At 40.9% G+C, this 24,049-nt stretch overlaps 1 protein-coding gene across 1 annotated transcript in view; it reads right to left on the reverse strand.

Moving 5' to 3' along the window:
* Nucleotides 1-24,049, reverse strand: part of DOCK2 (dedicator of cytokinesis 2) — a gene marked incomplete at both ends in the record, with an annotated part of 397,682 nt that overhangs the window by 341,635 nt on the left and 31,998 nt on the right. Inside the window, 8 exons of the mRNA XM_084243050.1 lie at nt 472-570; nt 6,176-6,300; nt 7,523-7,648; nt 8,215-8,291; nt 9,162-9,237; nt 11,695-11,830; nt 18,339-18,420; nt 22,624-22,778. Of these exons, the coding sequence (XP_084099176.1) occupies nt 472-570; nt 6,176-6,300; nt 7,523-7,648; nt 8,215-8,291; nt 9,162-9,237; nt 11,695-11,830; nt 18,339-18,420; nt 22,624-22,778 (876 nt within the window). The remainder of the gene's footprint in view (nt 1-471; nt 571-6,175; nt 6,301-7,522; nt 7,649-8,214; nt 8,292-9,161; nt 9,238-11,694; nt 11,831-18,338; nt 18,421-22,623; nt 22,779-24,049) is intronic.

Raw genomic sequence — 24,049 nt, forward strand, 5'->3', positions numbered from 1 at the left:
GACTGCTGCTTATTATAAGGAGAGATATCTGAAGCTGTGATCAAGCTTCACTGTTCACTAAATTAATTCTAAAGTCTTCTTCCAATGCACAATGTTCCCTTCTGCTTAGTGTGACAATCTGGTAATGTGAATATTTGTGGTTAAAGCCACTTCCATCTTTTAGACATTAAGTGGTCTTTTAAAGCCTCACATTTGCTCACAAGATCTGTCACTTCTGAATGCTGAGCAGGATGACACATTTTGATGGGCTGGGAAGTGTCCGCAAGAGGACACTCTGAAAGTTCCACAGAGATTAAGTCTAGGGCCAGTGAAGAGTGATCAAGAGAAGCAGGGTGTTTTCCATTGGGTCACCATTTCCACTGCCTGACATGGTTGGACACAGGCTTAGGTACTGTTTCAGATTTTAGGGAGGTGTCTGAGAGTCACTAAAAACATAATTGCTGCTGCTATTGTTAACATTAGTGTTGTTACCTTGACAGTTTCCATCCACTTTGGCTGTTTGACTTGATAGTACACAACGGACCGATATTCATTCATGGGCTTGTCCCCGGCTCCCACACAAATAGCATTCTGATCCAAGAAAAATGAAGAGAGAAAAACAATATAGTATTACCATTTCCTGTGCTTGGAAAATTTGGGTTCCGAGGCCAAGATTGGTCGTAAGTCCTGATTAATTCTGCCTTTCCAAACCCTTCTGCCAGGTAACCCCTCATGGCTTTTCTATATTATAGGTTTATATACCAATGTCCCCAGCCCCGGGAGTGACAGCTGCTTAACTACAGAAATTCTATTACTTTCATTCTGGAAATCACTGGAGCGCACCAGGCACTGACGTGGCTGCCTTATTGTAAATGGTAACCAACCTTGGAATGACTGCACGCTGCCAGTCTTATTAATCCTATTTGTTTCCTAAATCTGAATGTGCACAAAGTTTACAAACAGGCTCAGTTAAGCCATGCAGCAGCTCCTTCAGATGGATTTCTAATGCTAACACACCAAGGCATAGGATCTAGGCAAGGGGAGGAGGGCACAGATTTATAGGCAAGGGCACTGAGGGATCCCACAGTTACAGAGCACTCCAGGGTACCAGGTCTTGCTGAGCTCTGGGCTATGGACATGGGTCAGATATTAACCCATGCACGAGAGCTCCAAGTTTGGTGGAGGGATCATTAGATGTGCACACAAATCACTATGATGAGGGACAGATGCTACTGTGGGGCACAGAGAAGGGACACAAATGCAGCCTGAAGACTGAGGAATGATTTCTTGAAGGAGAGGACAGTTGAGAATTTAAAAGGATGATTCTGAATTGACTCTGAGCAGAAGGTTGGAAAGGACATTCTGAGCAGAAACTTAGCACAGAGCAGGCAAACCTGTGGAGAACATCTTTTGCCATAAAAATCACCCTTAGAGTAACAAGGAATTATTTTCTAGTAGAATATGCTAGGCCCTAGTTCTCTCTTTGTTTATTCCAGCAGTTTGGCCCCCAAACAAGATCTAAGTTAGAGTCACCCTGAAAGCCCCAAAATGTAATTGTCATACTAAACCAGCAGATTGAATGTCAGGTCTCCAGAATCCTAGGGGCATGAGGATTGGTTTTGGAGCCTCAGGCCCTAAAATTACAAAGCCATGTGTCTGGACATTTTTAGGGTCAGAAGAGTCCATGCCTCTCACCTGATCCCATCAAATTCTCCAATGGATCCTTATCCCCTCACCATTTGAATGATCAAAGTCATCCTACAGCTCTTGGCACAGTGAACTAAGTCAGCCTGTGGGTAGGAGACTCTCTCCTTATGAGTTATCAAGAAAGAAAGAGCTCAGTTTCAGTATTTGCTGTTCTATGTAGCCACATAGAATGCATTTGCAAATAAGAATAGAGTGTTTTTTCAGAACTATTTCTAAATAAGCAACTATTTCTAAACAGCCAGTGACCTGGAAATAAGGTAGACACACAAACTCTCTTGGTTGAAGACATAAAACCTTTCAGAACTTCCTAAACTAAAATGCTTCCAAAGTTTTTCTGGTTATCTAGGGAGTAGTTTGTGTCCAGTATTGTGCTGAGCCCTTTATGCACACTTCCTCACTTAATTCAATCCTCATAAACACCTCAGATGACTACCATCATTATCTCCATTTCAAAACTGAGTAAACCGAGGCTCTGAAAAGTTAAGTCATTTGCCTAAATGTAATAGAAAAGGACCTTCATCTCAGAACCTCTAATTCTGTGTCCAGTGTTCTTTCTTTAGAAGATGACTTCTAGCTCCCCAAGATTTATATCTCACAGCAGTCACAGTCATAGAGTTTCTCTAGCTCCAGTGGATCTCATGAGCTTATAAAATCTGAAAATATGTATATATCTTTAGTGAAAGTGAAATTGCTGTACAACACATTCCCATGAAACAATCCCAATGATGAAATTTTTTGATTACTTAAGGCAAAATAAAGAAGTCTCAGAATTATAATAAGAAAGATTTAAAACAATTCCATCACCTTCCCATCCTCAGAGATAAAACTGAATGTTGCAAAGTGTGTCCAGACAGCATTATGAACAGGGACTGAGTCCAGCTTTAGGGAATACATAGATTCATATATACCTCAAGGAAGTCTATTTATCATTTTCCCCATTATCCACCTCCTCAGGCCCCAATTAACAGTAAAAGCACCAAATTGGCTTCAGGTCAGTTGAAGAAAATATGAACAGTAGTCAAGAAGCCTAGATGCCATTGGTGTTGATGTGACCTTGGGAGACATATAAGCAAAAGGAAAAATCAGGTCTTAACCAAGGCCCCTGTTCATCTCGTAAAAATCACCTGAGGAACAGATGACATACCACTGATGTGAAAGCACTTTGACAGCCTGAAGTGTCTAATGTAGACAAGGCCACATCATGGGAAAATGACATTAGCATCTACAAGGCTGGAATCAAGCCTAGAGGCAACTATACTTTTCTGGTAGTAATTACTAACTTGAATGAATACCTATTATATAGTTATCTCATTTGATAGTCACAAGAGTAATGTGTCACTGCCGGTTTTTTTTTTTTTTTTTTTTAAGAGAGTCTTAGGTTTCAAAATATTTAGTAACTTGCTCAAGGTTATCCTGCAAATCTGGGCTGAGCTGGGCTTTGAGTCCGGCTGCCTTAGAGAGGCCACGATCTCATCCCTAGACCACAAGCTCCCCTTGCTCTTCTCACCCTCTTAAACTAACTGGTTTCAGAAGAGCAAAGGTTTCTCCATCTGGCATCTGAGCCTTTTCACTTCTACAACTTGCTTCAGGCATCCACATTTAATTGCCCATGTGAACCAGTTCCTGAACAGGGTTCAACCTGCAGTTGGTCTGTCTTCTCCAAGCATTACCATACTTCCTATTACTCAATATTTACTGCACACCAGGTCTCTTACACCTACTATTTTGTTTAACCTGCAACTCCATGAGGAAGAGACTATTACTCCTCTTTAACAGATGAAAAAATATCTTACCTAAGATCACTCAGCAAGTAGGAGGAGAGGCTCCTCCTTTCAAACCTATTTGAAACCAGAGCCCACGCAGATAGCTTATCTGCTATGACCCCTCCCAAATAATGTCATTCAGACCCCAAAGTGAGTGAAGGACATGTTTAACCTAGTCTGCCAAGAGCAGTGCACACCTCAAGTAGAAGGAGAAATCAGTATCTCTCAAGGGGACTGCTCCCACAGAAATTCACCAGAATCAAACAGAATTGTTTGAGTGTGCCACCTGATGCTTAATTAGGCAGTAATATTTATTTCTGCAAATAAAGAAAGAAAAACCTCCCACAGCTTTCCTTAGCAATTTTCAATAGTCAGTCAACTGAACTCCCCCAGAACTTTCCTAATAGATGAAACTGCAAATTATCACCCTGCCCTACAGTTACCTTTCTATTTCAGCCCCCAGAATACCTGTACATATATTCATCTTGGATAATTGTTCCCGTTCAGGCTGGTTGGGTGTGACTGAAAAGGGTGGCAAAGGTGGAGGTAAGTATGGTTCCAAAATGAGACAAGACATCCCCTTTGCCACTAACTCCTCCTTCAAATTTGTCCTTTAGCAACACTGAAGGCAAGTATATCCATGTTTTAAAAAATGAAACTGAGGTTAAAAAGTTCTCCAACAGGTAGTTGGGTAAAAATAACTTCAAAGCAATGGTCTATACATTGTGAAATACAATTTTCCTTTCAGATGAAAACCCTCTGTGCTTTCTTTGAGATCCTTTGAGCAAAGTGTCTCTTACTTATTTTATTTTTCAGAAAACTTTCAGAATCCAACAAAAAGAGGATGAGTTAAATGCTTGGATTTTGCTTCAGTAGCTATTAATTATGGGAGACAGTCTCTGCAAACAAAAAGGAAATTGTGGGGGTTTCTTTAAACTTGAAAAAATATTTATGAATCATCACAGAATTTGGTAGAAGTGGCTATTACCCTCATTTTTAATATGAGAAATAAACCAGAGCATTTTTTTTTTGATCTACAGGCTTTAAAGTGAAGTATTTAAGAGGGCCAGGAACCTCATCTGTGCCATATAATAACTTTATCATCTTGGGAAAGTTGTTCCACTGGACAAAGTTCCCCCTCTGTAAGCTGGGCATAGTAATGGTAATGCATTGTACTCATCACAGTGCCTGGCCTTAGCAACTCCTCTCTGAATGCTAATTATTCTTAGGCAGAGGGAAGCAAAATGTGCTGAGCTCCAGGCCCCAAGGCTAGAGTGGGTGGTTTATAACTAACCCCCACCCTATCTATTATCTAAGAGGTTTACTCTTACTGTGGCCTAAGAGGAATATTGCCCATGCTAAAACTGTAACAGGGTGGTCCCCAGGAAAGGAGGAGGTTCCAGGTTTCCTGCCCTACTCAAGGAGGGTGGAGCTGAGCAGAAAGAGAAGAAGCTGCAGAGGAGATTGAGGAAGGAAGAAAGCAGGATGGAAAGCCAGAAGGAGGCCTGGAAGAGGCACATGGAGCCTAGAGACACGTGAAGAAACTACACTTGCCTTTTGGTCATGGACTGGGAGACATAGATGTGGATGAGAGACCCATGGAGAGGTGACAATGGCAGTTTTTGTCTTGATTTTGATTTTGCACTTTTCCTTCCAGACTTGTCTGGTTGTTTCTGATCCTTTTCTGTAGGTCCCCACTGGAAGATGCTTTAGACTTGTGGCAGGCTTTGGGGCCTTGCTCTGGGCCAATCTTGCCTGGGTAGACTTTTACCCATGAGGGGACGGGTAACTTTGGGTGCTTGATTTAAAAACTAGATTCTGTGCCTTTCCCGTGTTGTTTACTAATTGTATTAAAGTTCATTTCCATTACAGTCTCATATGTTTTGTGTTGATGTGGTGGATGGCAGAACCCATTTAGAGTAGGCAGGTTTGTGGGGTCTGGGATGCCCCTCTCCCTGCCTTGTAACAAAACTTCCACTGAAAACTGACTATTTTCAGCTAAATATTCTGAAAGGAGAAATTGAGAAGCAAAACCCTCCCACACATTGGCCATAACTGCTGACAACCTTAAAGGAAATATAAGTAAATAAATGTAAACACTCATGACAAATATTGTACAGGACATATGCTGTATAAATATTTATAACAATGTGCTTTGCATTCTTGAATACACTCTGCTGGCCCCCTGGAGACCAATTTAAGAGCAAAGCTTTCCATCAGAATTTCTGGTTGAGTGCTAGGGAGTTAGATTAAATGTTGGGGATGGCTGCTTTGAGGCCATCCTGAGTCTCCACTCCAGCCCAAGGCTCTGTATTGATCCTCTTTCTTGCCATGAATATTTCTGGAATAAACCATTTAGGTGTCGATGAAAATGGCATTTTAACTGCAAAAGGCTAACCTGTAAGCTGGGGTCAAGCAAAAAAGAAGAGGAGGAGGAGTAGAAGGGGAAGGTGGAAGGAGGTAGAACAAGAGGAAGAAGAACAAGTAGTCATGGAGGGAAAGGAACAGACACTGAAAAACTGCTTTGGTGAAAGAATAACTCCAAGCTTTTTTATGGGCTACTGTGCTAGCCAAGCTCTAAAGGTGTCGATCACATCACTCAACACCATCCCCAAGGGACCTAGCATTCAGAAATCAGAATCAATCAGGGATGGGAAAACAAACTATTTTGAGCAGAGGTACCCAAGGGGGGCCCCTCCACCCAGAGCAACAGTAGGGTCCCTTACCGGCAGCGTTTTGCCATCCTCAGTGCACACACACATTATCACTTCCACATTTCTCTGCGTGGTCTTGTTGTACTTGTCAAAGTCGCCTTGTAAGAGAGTGATGTAGATGTCATTCCTGACATCCCCTGAGGGAGAGGATGAGAGAGACAAAAGTTAGAGTTTATGCAGCTGAATAAGAACATGAAAGCACATGTGTGAGGGTGGGTGTGCATGTGTGCATGTGTGGGTGGGGAAATGCCCCCACCTTGATTTCTATTCACAAAACTAAAATCAAGTTAGGATGATCAAAATTGGTCATGGTTTTCTCTCCATTAAAATCATTTAATTTTCATCCTCTAGTGACACCTTCTGGGAAGGCAAAGGAAAGCACCAATTGAATTGATCTTGCCCCAGGAATAACATCAGTCATAGACATCCCACAGATGTTCTACTGTGTGAAAGAGGGTAAACTGACTTAGCATGTATCCTAAGAACACAGGGTCAGGGAAGAAGTACAAAGGTGGTCATCAAGAACTGGGGGAAGATAAGAATTAAAAATCCCACCGGGGGCTGACTGCACAAGGAATTGAAGTCTCAGGTAAAGCATTATATTGAATACAATACGGGGCCCCCAAAGGATTACCATTCACTTGCAGAAAGAAGGAATAAACCAATGAAATCGGGTAGAGTCCAAAACATAGGCTTAACAAAGGGAAGTTTCAAAGGAATGTTATCATATATATCATTTGTTTTTCTTTTATTGCATAGGCAGCATTTTTCCAGCGTTATGGAAATAACTTGGAAACTGTTAATAGTAGTGATTCCTTCTAGAGACAAAGATCTGAGGGCGTTTTTAAGGTATCACTTTATACCTTTTCATTCTATTTGAATATTTTAAAGTGAGAATAGATTTTTTGGTAATAAAAAACAGTTTAAAAATGTAAGAGATGGGCCTCCCCTGGTGGCGCAGTGGTTGAGCGCTGGGCTGCGAGGCTGCCCGCAGCCTCTGCAGCGCCGGTTCATTCCCCAGCCGCCGGGGAGGGTCCAAAAAAAAGTAAGAGAAAGACAATATTCTCCTGGAAAGAATGGAATTATTCTATATGTGGTAAGGTAGAAAGAATGCTGTCTGTGATAAATAAATGATCAAGCAAGTTGCAATATAATGATACAAAGAGCATGTGTGGATTTATGCGTTTGTGTTTACTATGTAAATGTGTAAAAATTTTTGGACATACAAAAATTGTTTTCAGGGTTACCTTCAGGGAGAGAAATGGACAAAGACAGTAGAAAAGGAAGTAGTTGACCCTTTAAGGGAAACTGGATTTGACAAGCTGGGCCCTCCCTTCCCTGCCCAGGGAAAGGCCAGACCTGGCATGATGATCTCCGGGAAGCCCAGCTTCCTGGCCACCACAGTGGTCCTGTCCACCAGGTGCGGATAGTCCTTGCGAATCTGAACGATGTCACCCACAAGCATCTTCATGGTCACCCAGAGGCCTAGAAAGGAACATACACTGAGGAACCACCTTCTTCAAGGTGTTCTCTCTGTCTTCCCTTCCACCATCTGTCCCCGTGGTCTCTTTCTAGAGTAGACCACTAGAAGAAGAGACAGACAACAATATATGCAGTGACCTGGCCCTGAGGGGAGGAAAGTGGTATAGGTGAGGCTCTGGAGGGAAACCCTCTGCATTTGATTGCCACTAGTTACTTCTAGCTGTGTCAGCTTCTGTCAAATTATCCTGCCTCTCCATGCACAGCATTTGTAAAGTGGGGTTGATACCATTATCTCACGGGACTAGAAAGATGAAATCAAACAAGGAAACATATCAAAGTGCCTGGCACACAGGATGTATCTGTTCCTTTGGACACTAGGACGTGCCTCCCGTTTGTTTTAGGAGATGTGGTTTCTGTTTCTGCATAAGTCACATGTTCCTATTCTTCACATTGGCCTAGACTGAGGGAAGGCTATGTTTATAGGGGTTAGGATGTGGACTCCTTGCTTCAGAGTCAGGGGTTCCCAGGTTGGAGTGAGGCCTAGTTAAGTCAGTGATTTTACTTTGTACCTTGCCCTCCACTGTCTCCCTTGGAGGCTATGACTTTGCTCAGTAGGCTGTGTAGGAAGTCATTCTCAGCAGTTACCCTGGAAAGGAAAAGAGAGTGAGATATACTCATGTGGTGAGTACGTGAGCCCCACCTTAGAGTTCCATAAGCCTTAGGTGAAAGGCGAGCCTGCCTCTGCCAGCACAGGGAGTGCTGCATTAAGAAGTAATTTCTCAAAAGTGCTTCTCTCAGGCCCTCAAAATGATTATCTGCTCAGCAAGGTAGCAACGTCTTTAGCTGTACCTGCTAAGACCCTTAACCAGGGTCACTGACCTCATTATCTGGAACAAAACACCTTTCTCCTTGGACCATGCTTGAGGAAGCAAACTAAGGACAGTGCTATCAATGTGGGGGGTTGTGCTTTTGCAGACTTCTTTGTAAGAGAAGAGAAGGACATTTTTGTAAGAGCAAGAGAAGGACATCTTTGTAAGAGCAAGAGAAGGACATTTACCTTCCTTGCTACCCTCCTTTCAAGTCATGGCTGTTTCCACCCACAAGAACCAGGTTTAGATTCCCTATTCTATAAACTGTTGTTTTGCTCATGGTTCCTGTCTGACTTATGATAAACACATTAATCTTTTGTTGGTTCTGTTTAACTCCTCATCTAAATATGTGTTCCATGAGACAGTCATATGGGCTGTGTCTACCACTTTATCCCCTATGTGTAGCACAGCACCTAGTCCTCTGCCAGCCTTTAGTCAGTCTGTTGAATAGTGTTTGTGAGTGAAGGGGTGGAAAGCTGCTGGTTCTGGGTACATTTCACTGGGGCCATCATTCTCATCCTTTCTCCCTCTTTGGGGATCCCACCTGGCTATCATCCACTCAGAGAACAAGTTCATTCTGCTATCCAGTGGCCCTCCATGAGAATGGGTATGATTTAAAAGAATTAAAGAAGTGGGAAATGTCTCACGGGTGAAATGGAATGAAGTGCTGCTTTTCTTCATCACTCTCTGCTTTCCCCTTGATGATATCTGTTATATCCATAACTAGGAAGAAAAGAGAAGTGAGTTAATGGTTTAAAATCCTCCTGCTCTCAGAAAGGGACAATTAGAAGGCACGAGGTTGGTTAAGGAAAGCCTAAAAAGGCAAGCAAGCCAGGTCATACAGTCCATAGACAGTGCGGTTCATCACATGCAGCGCCTGGCAAACATCTCTGGGCAAAGCCTGCTAAGAGGCCAGCAAGCCATAGAAACATCCAATTGCTCATGGTTTAGCAGAGGCCAAGAGGAAGGAGTCAAAGCAGTGGCTGTGGAATTAGCAATTAGGTTTGGATTTGACATACAGGTATTGCGTGTCTACAGTGCCAACAAAACCCACATGCAGTGTCTGGGTGGGGATCTGAGAATCAGTGAAACCTATTCACTGTCTTTTCATAAACATGTTCACATGCACAGACATAACTCTTGGAGCTTGCAGTTCCAGAGGGATCCTGGATCCCTTGAAACTTTCCATTAATAGTAAGTTGCCATCACAGACCAATAAAACCAAGGTGAAAAACTCCTCCATCAGAGCGAGGAATATAGAAATAAGGGGAGAGGAGAGTTCTGGGAAAAACTGATCAGTCAAAACTCTAGAAACACAAAATGCCTCAATCCCTCCAACACCTGGTCTGTAGTCACTGAAATCGCTTGGGTAGTAATCAACCAGTGAATTCACCTACTTTAAGAGGGAGTTAAGGAAGAGAAGGAGGAGATAAGGGAAAAGTGTTATTTGATCCTGACTAGCATTTGTACTCTCAGATTGCCCTGCCTCCTCCCTTCTTCTCAATGAGAATGGTTTGGGTGAAGCAATGTCCTGCTGGCTCAACAGTTATTCATTTGACTTGGCCTGGCCCAGTAAAGAGTGATCTCCACTGCCTAGAGTAAGTGCTTTGGGGGATAAGCACATGAAATATATATTTAAGCCCCTAGGGTTCCTTCCTTCTGGAACTGATAGTAAAGAGATAGTATCATTTCTCTTGGATTCAAAACTTGTAGGATGCAAGCATGTAATAGCTGGATGATATTTTGCCTGCTAATTACACAGCCATATGTAGAATAAACCAGCAAAGGGTCACTGAAGTTAAAAGATAGAGACATAAATTCATTTGAGTTTCTGGATCCAGCTATGCCTGAGCATTCAATTCCTAAACCTTCAGTTACACAAGATTTCTGTCCCCTGAAACCAAGAGAGGGAAGACTATAGCTAGAAACAAAGGCACACATTGAAGTAAGGCCAAAGGATCCTCACTACCTTAACAAAGACACTGTGATGCTGGGTGCCCTTCTATAGAATCACAGAATTTTGTAGCAGGTTATAGAGTAACTATGTCAAGTCAGAAGACGACTACATACCTAGGAAAAATACTTGCCCAAGATCACTAAGCTTGTTATTTAGAAACACGCCAAGTTTGAAAAACATCTAACTCAGCTTAACTTCTTCTACTCCACCACTTAGTAAGTAGTACCAGAGGACTAGATATTTTGTGATTAGAGATCTGTGTATCCCAAAGTGAGAAGCCTGAAACACTGGGTTAGATATGGGAGACAGGATTAACAATGGCATACAACTAAATATTTCTACTTTAATAAAAATAATAAAACTGTTGCTGTTTCCAAAGATTTAAATTGTTTCAGAAAAAAAATGTGCTCTAATTTAAGTAAAGTTTAAAGTGGGTTAATCAAAAGAAAATATAAGTATAAGTGATAGTCAAATGTAACAAAATCCGTGAAGGCTTGGAGGAAAATTCAGAGATGATATTGCTCTAAAACAGGCTCAACTGATCACACTGGCCTTCCGATTGTTCATTTCATCTGGACTTTAAATGTGTGGCTGGTGACTCTGTGTACCTACATGTCTAGTCCTGGATATATTTTTAAAATGATTTGCTCCTCAAAATTAGATTCTGCCTGGGGCCTCCCCGGTGGTGCAGCAGGTTGAGTGCCATGCTGTGAAGCTGTCCGCAGTCTCTGCACCTTGGGTTCGATTCCTGGTGGGCCAGGGAGATTCCCACATGGCACAGCAGCCCTCTGCAGTCTTTGGTCGTTCTGCCTGTTCTGCTCCCCACTCTGTCTCTAGTGAATCCTCTCACCCTCCTGTGACTCTGGCCTGTACCCCAGCTCTTGTACAAAAATAAATAAATCTTAAAAAAAAAATTAGATTCTGCCTATATTGTTCTTCTTTCCCCCTGAGCTGAGGAGAAAGGTGCCAACTGTTCAGACTTTGTGGTGATCCCAGAGCTCCTCCGCTCCAGACACAGGGATTCCATTATTCACTGTCCTTGACATAATCTGGATTTAGTCACTAATTATTTCAATTCAGTCACCAGAAATGAAGGCATTAAGGGCTTCCTGGTATAAACTTGCAGTGGAAAGGGGGACAAGGAGGTGAGGGAAAGAAATAATCTTTAAAATTGGGCCATATACATTCTGTATGCCAATAGAAGGTGTGTGGTATGTCATTACCTGCCACTCCAAAGGGCCGCCTCAGTCCTTGGGTGAACTTCTTCACATTAGTATCCTTAATATCCATCTTCCCAACTCGGACTATTTGACAAATCAAGTAAATTTTATCCCTGTTGAGGTCTTTGTTCCCAAGGTCCTGCAGGCCAGGAAACAAATTGTTATTGACCAAGTATGTAATGAAAAAAGCAGACAAGGAAACTGCCTAAAATTCTGGGAATGTACATAGCATTTAGTGCACATGAACCAGTCAAACAATTAGCCCTGGAAAAGGTAGAAAACAAAATGATGGGAGCTAGGGAAGGGAAGGTTTAGAAAAGAAAATGAACATCAGGACTCTGGTATTCAACCCCAACCTGCCAACTCAAACTGACAGGAAGAGAAGGGCAGAGGTACAATATCAGTTACACAGGCAAGGTTCCTTATATTCCAGCTGAGGAATTCAAAACAGCATTTGCTACAAAAGACTTCACATACCTCATCATCACTCAGCACCTCTGAGAGAGATGCAAAAGAAAGAAGGTAAGCTCCCAACAACTACCATTTACAGAGCATATATGTGTATATATACATATACATACGTTATATATACTATATATATAATAAACACATTTATACACAAACACATACACACATATACATACACACACACACACTATAGGGGCAGAAATGACACTGAGCAGGTTTTCTATGATCCCATGCAGACTGGGGTAAAAGAGGAAAGAGTCCAGGAGCCCTCAGTGGCTTTTGCAGGCTTTTATTGGGATTACTATGTACATGGCAGGCAGGGGCTGGCAAGCCTCCCAGCCCCCAGCAAGTCTTCACTCTATCTGTGCTCTCTGACTTTGTCTCTCTCTCTGCTTCTGTGCTTCTCTCTCGGCTTCTGCTGGCGTCCCCATGATGCTGCCCTTATAAACTCAGTCTCTCAGCCCAGGTGTACCCACTTCAGGTACCCGCCATCAGGCATGCAATCAGGACCACAGGGTTCCCTCATCTATTCTAATGGCGGGAGGGCAGAAAAGACACACACACACACACACACACACACACACCACACACACACCCCGCCCCCCTCAGGATTATGTTGGTGTGGCACAACACAACCTAAAATGCTCACATATTATAAAACAACAGAATTTACTTCCAGCTCAGGTTACAGGTCTCATTTACTAACTCTGAGGCCCTGACTGCTGAGTGATCCATCTCAACACAGCAGGTGTTTCCACCGTACCCATTGTAGGTAAGGAAATGTGGCAGCTCATTAAAGCTTTTAAAGCTGCCATGCCATCGCTGACAAATCACCTCCACTCATGTTCTCTTGGCTAAACAAGACCATGGGTTCCCCTTTGCGAAGGACAGTGAACTGTGCTTGGAGGAGGACTACTACAACTGGTGAGCTGCACCGATGACTCATGTACTGTACTGTCTCATATATCATCACCTTATCTGCTCCTTAACAACTCTCTAAAGATAATATTTTGCATTCCTGTTTTATAGATGGGGAACCTGAGACACAAGAAGTTAAGGGCTTCCCCAAGGTCACGCATTAGCCCATGGAGACACAACCCAGTCACTATGACACCAAAAGTCCATAAATCTCCCACCATCAAACAGGCACAGAGGAGGGAAAACTACCACCTCAGCATTTAACTGCCCTTCTCAAACCCAAAAGCTTCCATGGTCCTGGCACCCCTTTACAGCTGGGAACAGCTGGAAAAAGAATATCAAGGCATAATGTTGGCAACAGAGCAGAGTCCTGGGCCTGGTGTCACTAGAGAACAGTTGCCTCCCCTCCAAGTTAATCCTCATGGAGGCATATGTACTCAGAATAAACTATTAGCTCACAGAACAAGCCATAAGCTATTAGAGCCAGGGCCCCAGTCTGAGCAATCTCTGTAGCTGGTGTGGAAGGAAGAGGATAACAAGACTACACAGAATCTCTGGTAACAGACACAGGACCCTGATGTGGTCCACATTTTCCTGCCTTGGGGCTGAGATGGCTAAATTTTGTGTTAACTTGACTAAGTAATCGTGTCTGGTTGCTTGGTGAAGCATTAGTATAGATGATGCTGTGAAGATATTTTATAGATCTGATCAGCACCTATAATCAGTGGAGTAAAGGAGTTTACCCTGAATATTGTGGTTGAGTCTCATCCCATCCAGCTGACAGCCATAGAGCAAAATCTGAGCTTTCCCAGAGAGGGAGGAATTCTGCCTCAAAATTAATATAGAATCCTGCCTGAGTTTCTAGCTGAAGCCTGTTGTAAAGGTTTCAAACTTGCCCACGCCCAAAATATCATAAGCCAAATCATTAAATATATCTATATATTTGTATATCTGTTGAGCTTTTTTTTTTTCCCCCCTCTGGAGAATGCTGTTTGATACAGGGCTATCCTTTCACTAGTTGGAGGGATAGACATGAGCTTCTCCTCTGTCCAAAGTCTCCCCAGTGAGTAGAAAAAGAGGGAAGTTGGGGAGAATGGGGCTCTGGCTCCCTCATTTGCATTCCTTGTCTTCCCTATAGACATTTGAACTTTCAGTTCCAATTATCTTGCATACTGATAGTTGGATGGCCTCTGGCCTACCTGACTCCTTCCCCAATTCACCCTCAAAACACCTACAGACTCATCTTTTGAAGCTATTCACCATTTCACTTCATTCCCCTCAAACAACATTAATAATTGCCTATTTCCTTTCCTTTGGTACTAATCTTACCTGGTTGATGTGAAAGATACTACAAAATAATATATTTCCAGCTCTCCTACCCAACTGATTCCCCATTATTCTCTGCATGTAAGTACTCTATTTTTGTATCAAAGAATTCTTTAATGCTCACAAATACACAATTCTTACTTTAAAGTACTTATCTGTACCTCCACCTAAAAGTTTACCTCTTATTCCCCTATATATTCATTCTTTCTATCCTCAAAAGCCCAAGTCTTACTTCCTTTATAATGATCTCCATCCTTAATTCTCTCCTCCCATTATGAATAGTCATATTTTTGAAATATCTAAATTTTTATCATATTTTTTAAATTGTTAAATTGGTATCTTTCAGAAGCATCCCATCTGGAATAGATGGTCTGGCACCTGAAAGATTCCTTTTTAGATGTTATGGATGAATTAAGTTCCCTCTATTATCATATGTCCAAACCCTGGATATCTTCAAATGTGACTACAGTTGAAGAAAAAGCCTTTAAAGAGGTGACTAAGCTAACCTGAGGTCATTAGTGTGAGTTCTAATCCAATATGACTGGTATCCTTATAACAAGAGAAAAATTGTACATAGACAAGTACAGAAGGAAGATCCTGTAAAGATACAGGGAGAAGATGGCTATCTGCAAGCCAAGAAGAGAAGAAACCAAGCCTGCAGACATATTATTCTTGAACTACCAGTTTCTATAAACAGTGAGCAAATTAATTTCTATTATTTAAGTTACCCAGTCTGTGATACTTTGTAATGACAGCCCTAGCAAACAAATACACTAGATAAACCTGGATGTTGTGGGGTAAGTTCCCATTCTATGAAAATATTTAGACATCATATCTTTAAAATCTGCCTAACTGGCCCTCAGCAGTAGCAAATCTTAGCATGTTACATAAATCATAGCAGAATACTTCTGCCAGGTTATTTTCTGAAAAGTTTGTAAAGAGGCAATGCTCACTTAGAACCCCAATCTATGGTATCTCCCAATCATTTCTACTTTAGTCCTGCCAAACTCAGAAGTGTTGGACAATAGCACTTAATATACATGTCATCTGATTTAGTACTGCATCAGTATTGATATCCCCACTCTCTGAAAAAAGTGTTCTATAAAACATTTCCTACGTTAAAATGGCATAAAGTGAAGAACTGCCATTTAATCTATATGGAAAAATTGTTAAAGAGTTCCAAGCTCAAAAATGTAGCCTACTAAATCATACTATATTACATACAAAATCTAAAATCATACTAACCTACAGTAAAAGCAGGAATGGTATTAAAAATATACAGCTTGTATAAAGCTGTCCCTAGGGAAGGAGCTTGGAGTCACTCCTACTGTTCAGGGTGCTGCTGCTTCTAGAAATGCTACAAAACTAATGTTGGATGCTAGTCGCACTGTATACCTTTTGTTGTAAAAGAAATGGTTCTCTCTGGATTTTTTTTTGTTATCAAAAACAGTGTATAATGTAGGCCTTTCATAAAAGTTAAGTGGCAAAACGAGAACTTTCAAAAATCAGAGGATACCTGCTCTAAGGTCAGGAATGGCCACAGTGCAGCTTTTCTGATCCAGCAGAACCGGTAAAGGAGGAGTCAGAGTCCTCGGTGGTTTTTGCTGGTCTTTTATTACGATTTACCAGGCATATGGCAGTCAGGGGTGCTGGGGGGCCGGGAGGCTGGCAGTCCTCCCAGCCCCCAGCAAATCTTCACTCTATCAGGGCTCTCTCTGGCGTTCTCTCTGTTTCTCCTTCTCTCGGCTTCCTTTCGCTCTTGGCTTCTCTTTCGGCTTCTACTGGCATCCCTGTGACACTGCCCTTAAAAGCCCAGTCTTAGCCCAGGTGAATCCTATCTACATAAGCCACACCCTATTCCAGGTGTCCACCATCAGGCATGCACTCAAGGATCCATCATCTATCCTGATGGCGGGAGGGCAGAAAAGCCTGACATTTTTTCCTTACCCTACACCTGCTTTTTGTTGTTTCAAAAGTTTTCAGTTTCAAAATTCCTTTTATCATTTCAGTATTCCTTCATTTGTGTTAGTAGCAACCCACAATTGAGAAAAATCATAGGATACCTTGAGGCAGATGCTGCTCTCTTCTTATAGCAACAAAGAGGGTGAATGCTTATAAAACAAACAGAAGGGACGTCCACCATCAACAAGATACACGTGCCAGCCCCTCCAGCTCGCTCCCCATTGGTGGGAACAGAATGAGCTAAAATCCAGAGCAAGAGAAATAAGGCCAGTAAGGCAGATCCTGCCAAGTAGTACCTCCTCTCTAAGTTAAATGTCACCTCAATGTTCAAATGAAAGTTAACTCTCAGTCAAAACTCATCTTTTCATACTGTTCTAATAATATGCATTGAATGGATTGCCTTCTAACATTTCTCTTGTTTATTTACTCATTGGCTTATTATCTGAATTCCTCTCATCACACCAAATAATAGGGACCTTTCAAATAAATCACTTCTGCAACCCCAGAACCTAGCTCAGAACTTAGAAACAGTGGGTATTCATTGGATAGCTCTTGAATCAATAAAGGAAACTAGTGTACCATGACCTTCCTTGTCCCAAAATGAAGACTCCCATCATTTCAAGAGAGGGAAGTGTCAGCCTATTGAACCAGAAAGCCAAGGATCTCAAGTTCACTTGCTATGGAAAGGGTAGTGGCACAGACAGCATTCCATGAAGGCAGAATCACATTGCCATTAATATTGAGTGACACAAATTTACCAATGTCCTTTCCCACATGTTTACATCACAAATTGGTTCTCTGCAAAATGAACCACTGATTGATTCCCTGTCCCTCTCCCTCTCATGAAACATCTGTCTCCTGGTTTAATCAGGAAGCCCCATGGGCCTCTCCTATTTATCAGGAAAATAAATAGATTCTTCTTCTAACTAATAATAGATAAACAGTATTGAGGCACATCAGTATATACCAAGAAAACTTTTCCTAAGCAATTAAGACCAATGATTTTACTCTATGCCTCTGGCCTGTTTTCAGACAATAACAAGCAGAATAAATCAGTTGCATTCCAATCTAATTGTGACATAACATAAGACATTGCATTTAATGGGCTGTGACTAGAAAATTATTGTAGAGCAAGGTAGGTTAATCCAGCATGTCGGTCACTCCTGAATCAAGCTCATTGGTGTGGTCAATGCCTAAATCCACCCTGACTCCACCTCTGTAATTTCCAATGATAACACAGGCAATGCAGTGAAAAAACCTAAATGAGGTGCTCCCCAAAGAAACTTACAGAAAAACCAATATCCTTAGGTGTGTTAAGATCACACTCTTAACACACCCTCATGGAAACAGGACAAAAGAAAAGATAACCTTATTTCCTTCTTCCCACTGTTTCCTTTTCCAGGGCTAAAAATTCAGTTTCACGGTCAGAAATAAATCATCCAAATAACAATTGATTTCAACATTTCTACATATGTCCTGCCCAGTGAATACTGGTATTAGGAAAGAGGATTCTAGAGCCCAATAAGATCTTTAGCCATTTATGACTCATTTATATTCAGAACATCCAATTTACCAAAACAGCCAATATTCTAGGAAGGTTTTTTTTTTTTTTCCTGCTATATTTTAGAAAGATTTCTACAAGCTCTGAAACAAAGAAAGGAACTCAGGTTAATCATCAATTACCAGAAATATCTGAATTCACCTAGATATTATGGCTCAAAGAAGTTTGTGCTTGTTTATATAGTGCTCTGCATGTGTTCTCTGTGTGTACATGAATGATAAAGAGAATGGGAAGGAGGAAATCCATCTTCCCAACAACTTCCCCAGAGCATACAGTCTTCTTTCTGCTCTGCAGAAAGCCCAGAACATGGCTAAGCACTGACCCCATGCTTGCTCATCAACTGACCCATCTCATTTCTAAGATAATATACTTGTGAGTATGGAACAAGGTAAAGAAGATAGTGTGCACCCACCGTGAAGACCACCTTCAGGTTGTTAAGCATCTCGATCTCCTTTGGGAAGCCCTTGCTGCCCCATCGTACCAGGTAGTTCTCACTGTTGGAAGAGGAGGGGCAATTTGTTATTGCCAGGAGCTTAACATGAGTAAGAATATTCACTAACCATCTATTATGTGCCTGACACCAGAGGGTCACTGAGGACAAAGTAGCATTTGAGGCAGGCGTAGTCCCTCCCTCCCAGAAGTCACTGCCCCATCGGGAGATAGATGTGAGACAAGTAGAAACAAAGATTTACTAATATACATGTATTTACAACCTCTTTTCCTCCCCCATTTACTGAGCCAATTCTGCCCCTGCTGTCTTATATTTATGAAGAGCAGCAACATCTTTGTAGGAGATATTAATAGTGGTGGAAATTTTAGTTTGATTTTCTAGACACTAAAAATGTATTCACAAAAGATACTCAACATTAACCATCAGATAAAGCAAATCCAAACCACAGATGAGATATCTTCTCATGTCTGTTACACACGTTATCATCAAAAAGACAAGAAATAACAAGTGCTGGCAAGGAAGTGGAAAAATGGAAACACTATGTATTTTTGGTGGGATTGAAAACTCACGCAACCACTATGGAAAACAAGATGGAGGTTCTTCAACAAATTTAAAATAGAACTATAATATGATCCAGCAATTCCACTGTGGGTGTATATACAAAATAAAACACTCATTTGAAAAAATGCACACACCTCCATGTTCATTGAAGTATTATTTACAATAGCCAAGACATAGAATTTACCTAAGTTTTCTTCAATGGCTAAATGGACAAAGAAAATGTAATATATATTTTTATATTCAATTATATATGATGGGATATTATTTAGTCATAAAAAAGAAAAATCTTTTCATTTGCACACATATAGATGGACCTTGGGGTCATTATGCTAAGTAAAATAAATCATACAGAGGCAGGGTAAAAGATGGGTAAAATGCATGAAGTAGATCAAAAGGTAAAAAGTTTCAGTTATAAAATAGATAAGTAATAAAGATTATAATCTCCAGTATTGTGTATTTGAAAGTTACTAAGAGTAGATCTTTAAAATTTTCATTACAATTAAACAATTTTTTGTAACTATGTGTGGTGACAGATGTTAACCAGACTCATGGTGATCATTCCTGAATATATGCAAATGTGAACTCTTATACATTTACATTTGAAACTAATCAAATGCCTTATGTTAATTATACTTCAATTAAAAAAAGGTATGTACTCACTGTTGCTATTCTACTCCCCTTTCAAGAGCTAGTAAATATTTGAATTATTTAAATTATCTGTTGGATGTAGGACTATTTCCTTGACTAGAACATAGAAGGCATTAGCCATATCTGAGATACACTTAAATAACTATTTAAATATGGCTGTAACAACTTTTATATGAAGTATGCTATTAAAGTTCAGAACATTGTGACAATACATATTAAAAGGGTATGGTCTATTCAGGGAAGTCTTTGGTGAGGATGACATGTAAATAATGTTGGTTTGGAAAACAGAGTGGAAAGGGAAATGTTTCAGGCACAGCCTACAAGCAAGCAAAGACCATGAGGCAGGATGAAGCTTGATGTAAATAAAAACAAAAATTCAAGAGGAAAGTGTTAACAGAAAAATTAGAGAGGTTGACCACAATTTGTAGGTCTGATAGGCCATTTGAAAATTCTGACTTGATCCTAAGAATAATGGAAAGCAAATTTGAGGGTTTTATGAAGTGGAGTCACATGGTTCTGATGTATGTTCATGTATGTTCATCTCACACCTTCACACAGCCAGTCAGCACCACCTGTGGGGTGCATGCTGGTCATGGAGAATTTTAACACTTCTCTAACTCAGAAGTTTAATACTGTTTGCTGAGGTGAGTCACTAGATTTTCCATGCCAGTCAGGAACACAAAGGTAAATGTAAGTCAATGCCATTATCTTGGATTAGGAAAAATACAAAACAAAGAGCAAAACCCAAGTCAATCCTATGGGGCATAATGAGAATTTGGCAAGTTAAAAGGATTTGTCTTATTTTCAGACATCTGTTCTTTCTGACATCTTGTTCCTCTCATTCCAGTCACCCCTAGAAGATTAATGGGAATAGTGTGAGCAAAGTTCAAGGGGGAAATGGAACTGATCCAAAAAAAAAAAAAAACCACATAGCTCAGGATTAACCAATGATTACAACTCAATAAAATTACATGTATCTTTCTTTCTTCCTTTTTTTTAGTAAGATAGAACAATTTTAATAGAATTTGTGGCAAACATACCAGGAAGCCTCCATCCCCCAAATATTATTTGTAATTACTTCCAATTAGTAATTTTTGAATTATCATAACAAAATACTTGGGTATTCCCAAGTATTGTTGCAAACCTCATAAAGTACCAGCCTGCTAGGTCGAACAGCAGCCATCTATAATTTTCTTTAGTACAAATACAATCACAAATAAGAAAAGCAATTTAGAGAGCTGAACTGGCCCCATTCATCCTTGCTCAGGAAGACCTGAGTGCTAAATTCAAAGGCCCACATGACAGTAAGACAGGTGAGACCCCCCTCCATATGACTCCTCTCCACATGGCCTCCTACTCAAGTGAAGGAGGGAACCATTCCAATCTCCCTCAGGTTCTTTTTGGAAATTAGCTTTGCCACTGGTGGTCTGATGCTGATGCTTGAGTTGCTTCTTTTTGTCCAACAATAATTTACTTTGAATTTCACAAGCCAAATCTTTTCAGGGACCACTGGATTTGGACCATGATTTATCCCAATGTTGAAAGGTTAATCCAGCCAAAACCCACCCTGTTGACATCTGGGCACCACTGAAGATGCCTCTTCTTGTCTATGGTTTATTGTATGTCTTCTCCACCTAAGGCAGGCTGGTAGGGGAGAAGATAAGGTTCTTCTGGGAAGAGCAGCTAATCTGTCAGACATAGGGAGTGCTTCCAAGTTCTCTGTTCCTCTCCTGTACTTCTTTGTTTGTCTTCTGCTCTGTTTGGTCTCCCCTATTTCAGTACTACTCTGCATCCTTCAATCACCTAAGAAATTCCATGCATCCCTGATACCTCAGAGGCATCACAACAAATAGGCATGCCCCATCAAGCACACAGGGAACATCAGGACACATCAGGGAACACAGCTTCCAGTGATGATCCATAAGAAACATCACTGATCCATAGCATCCTTCCCCAGAGCAGGTTCAGGACAACCATCACTTAGATGGGCCCATAAGCCAGGCATCCTTGTTTTCAGCCATGAAGAGTCCTTCTGTTTTTGGAGAGACAGCAAAGTCCCATGAGTACTCTCAGGATCTTTACCAGGAGTGCCTTGGGAGCAGATGGAAGGGGAGAGAAAGGGGCCCATGACATGCAGACCATTTCTAAGGGAGTAGGAATATGGAGTCCTAGCCAGATAGATAGGGCTGCCTTCTTAATACTAGGGATTTAGGTTCATTGTAAGAAGAGCTTTCCACCACAACAGTGCTGAATCTCTGGTGAGAGCCACTCAGGATACGTGACACAACTCTATCTTTGATGACAGTCTAAAATGGGGAACCAACTCATCTTTAGAATCAGATGGACCTGGGTAATAATCTCAGCTCTATAATTTATAAATGTATGCAACATTGGGCAAGTCACTTAACCTCCCTGAGCCTCATCTTGTACCCTAAATGGCACCAAGAAATGATGATTATATGAAATCAACTCTGTCTTCCTGGGTGGACAGCTCCACATTTTCATAGATGTCTTCAGAAGAATCATTATTTGCTGAAACACCACTATTCACTAGGTTCTGTATATTATCTCATTTAATCATAATAGCCAACCTAGGAGAACATCAGCTACTACTCCTTCAGTATAGGCAGAATTCACCAAGATGTCAACTCAGGCAGATTTCAGAGCCCACATTCACCCCTTGCTGTCACAGAGGTTATGGAGTTTTCACTATTCATTTCTTAACTTATACTTTTAAGTAGGCATTTTTATTCTATCCAGTGCTACTGTCTGAATTTTGTTATTTCTAGTTGTTTTCCAGTAATCACAACCTATTTATAAAACCTTTAACCATAACCCCACTGTGGAAAAAATGTGATAGTAATACTTCCACCTGACTCCAAACCCTAAAAGTTATTGCATATTCTCAGTCAGCCTCAGTTTCTCTTCTAGGTGGGAATCTCTCTACAAGTAATGATGAAAAGAAAAGATGCTATGTACACTGCCAACTCCAACCTCCCACAAATAGAGGGGTCCTGGCAATACTGAACACACCTACCTTATGACATTTTGCTTGTTGGGATCATAAAGAGACATGAAGAGTTCAGAGTCTTCCCCAATTCTGCACACAAAATTCCTCACGAAGACATAGAGACTGTGGGTGGGAGATGTGGAGATTCGGGAATATGTTCCATAATCTGCCTGGTCTTTGTACTAAGAGGTGAAAAGAATATAGGAAGATGAAGAAGATTAGCCCAGGACCACTAAGGACAACATAAAGATTTTCCAGGATATTGGGAGTCATCTAAGTTTCAAAGATTCTGGCATTACACTCAACTCTACCACCAAAGTTTTTGCAATCTGAGCCTTACAGAAATCACCTTGACATTCTTGACCCTGATTTTTCCATCTGCAGAACTACCACCATGGACCTAGCCTTTCTTATGAAGTAAATGCCACAAGAGTCACCGACTATTTAAAAAGCCCTTAAATGAATTTCATCAAAACTAAAAATTTTTGCTTTTTGAAAGACACTTTTAAAAAAATGAAAACTCCAGGCACAGACTGGAAGAAAATATATATTTAAAACATTTAGCTGATAAAGAATTTTTATTCAAAATATACAGTCTTATAATTCAATGATAAGAAAATCAATCCAATTAAAACAGGCAAAATATTGGGGCCTCAATGATTGTGCAGGCAGTTGAGCGCAGCGCTGTGAAGCTGTCCACAGCCTCCACAGTGCCGGTTTGATCCCCACCGGCCTTGGAGCAACCCACATGGTGAGCAGACCTCTTCTGCCATGCTTGCTGCTCCCCTAAGCAGTGTATTTCGCCAGTCTGCCTGTTCTGTTCCCTTCTCTGTCTCTGGTGAATCCTCTCACCCTCCCCCATTACACCCCCCCCCCCCCGTGCATCTGGACTGTACCCCGGCTCTTGTATAAATAAAGATAATAAATTTTAAAAAAAAACTTAAAAAAATAAAATAAAAAACAGGCAAAATATTTAAGCAGACATTTCACAAAAGAAGGTACAAAAGACTATGACCAGTAAGCTCAACATCACTAGTCATTCTGGGAAATGTAAATTAAAACCATAATGAGCTACCATTACACAATGACTAGAATGACAAAAGTTAAAAGACTGACAATACCAAGTGTTGAAAAGAATACAGAGCAACCATAACTCTCACATATTGCTGATGGGAACGCAAAATTATACAATCATTTATGGAAATAGAATGGCAACACCTTAAAAAGTTGAACATACAACTTACATGCTCCAGCAATTCTTTTGCTAGGTGTTACCCAAAAAGAATGAGAATATTTGTCCACAAAAGATATGTATGCAAATAACCTTAATAGAATCTTAACAATACTGGAAAAAAATCAAATATCCAACAACTTAATGGTATATCAATTCAACAATGAAAAGGGAAAAACATTACTATACATAACATGAACCTCAAAAACACCATGCTGAGTG

This window comes from Talpa europaea, assembly GCF_964194135.1.
Source record: "Talpa europaea genome assembly, chromosome: 9".
Lineage (NCBI taxonomy): Eukaryota > Metazoa > Chordata > Mammalia > Eulipotyphla > Talpidae > Talpa > Talpa europaea.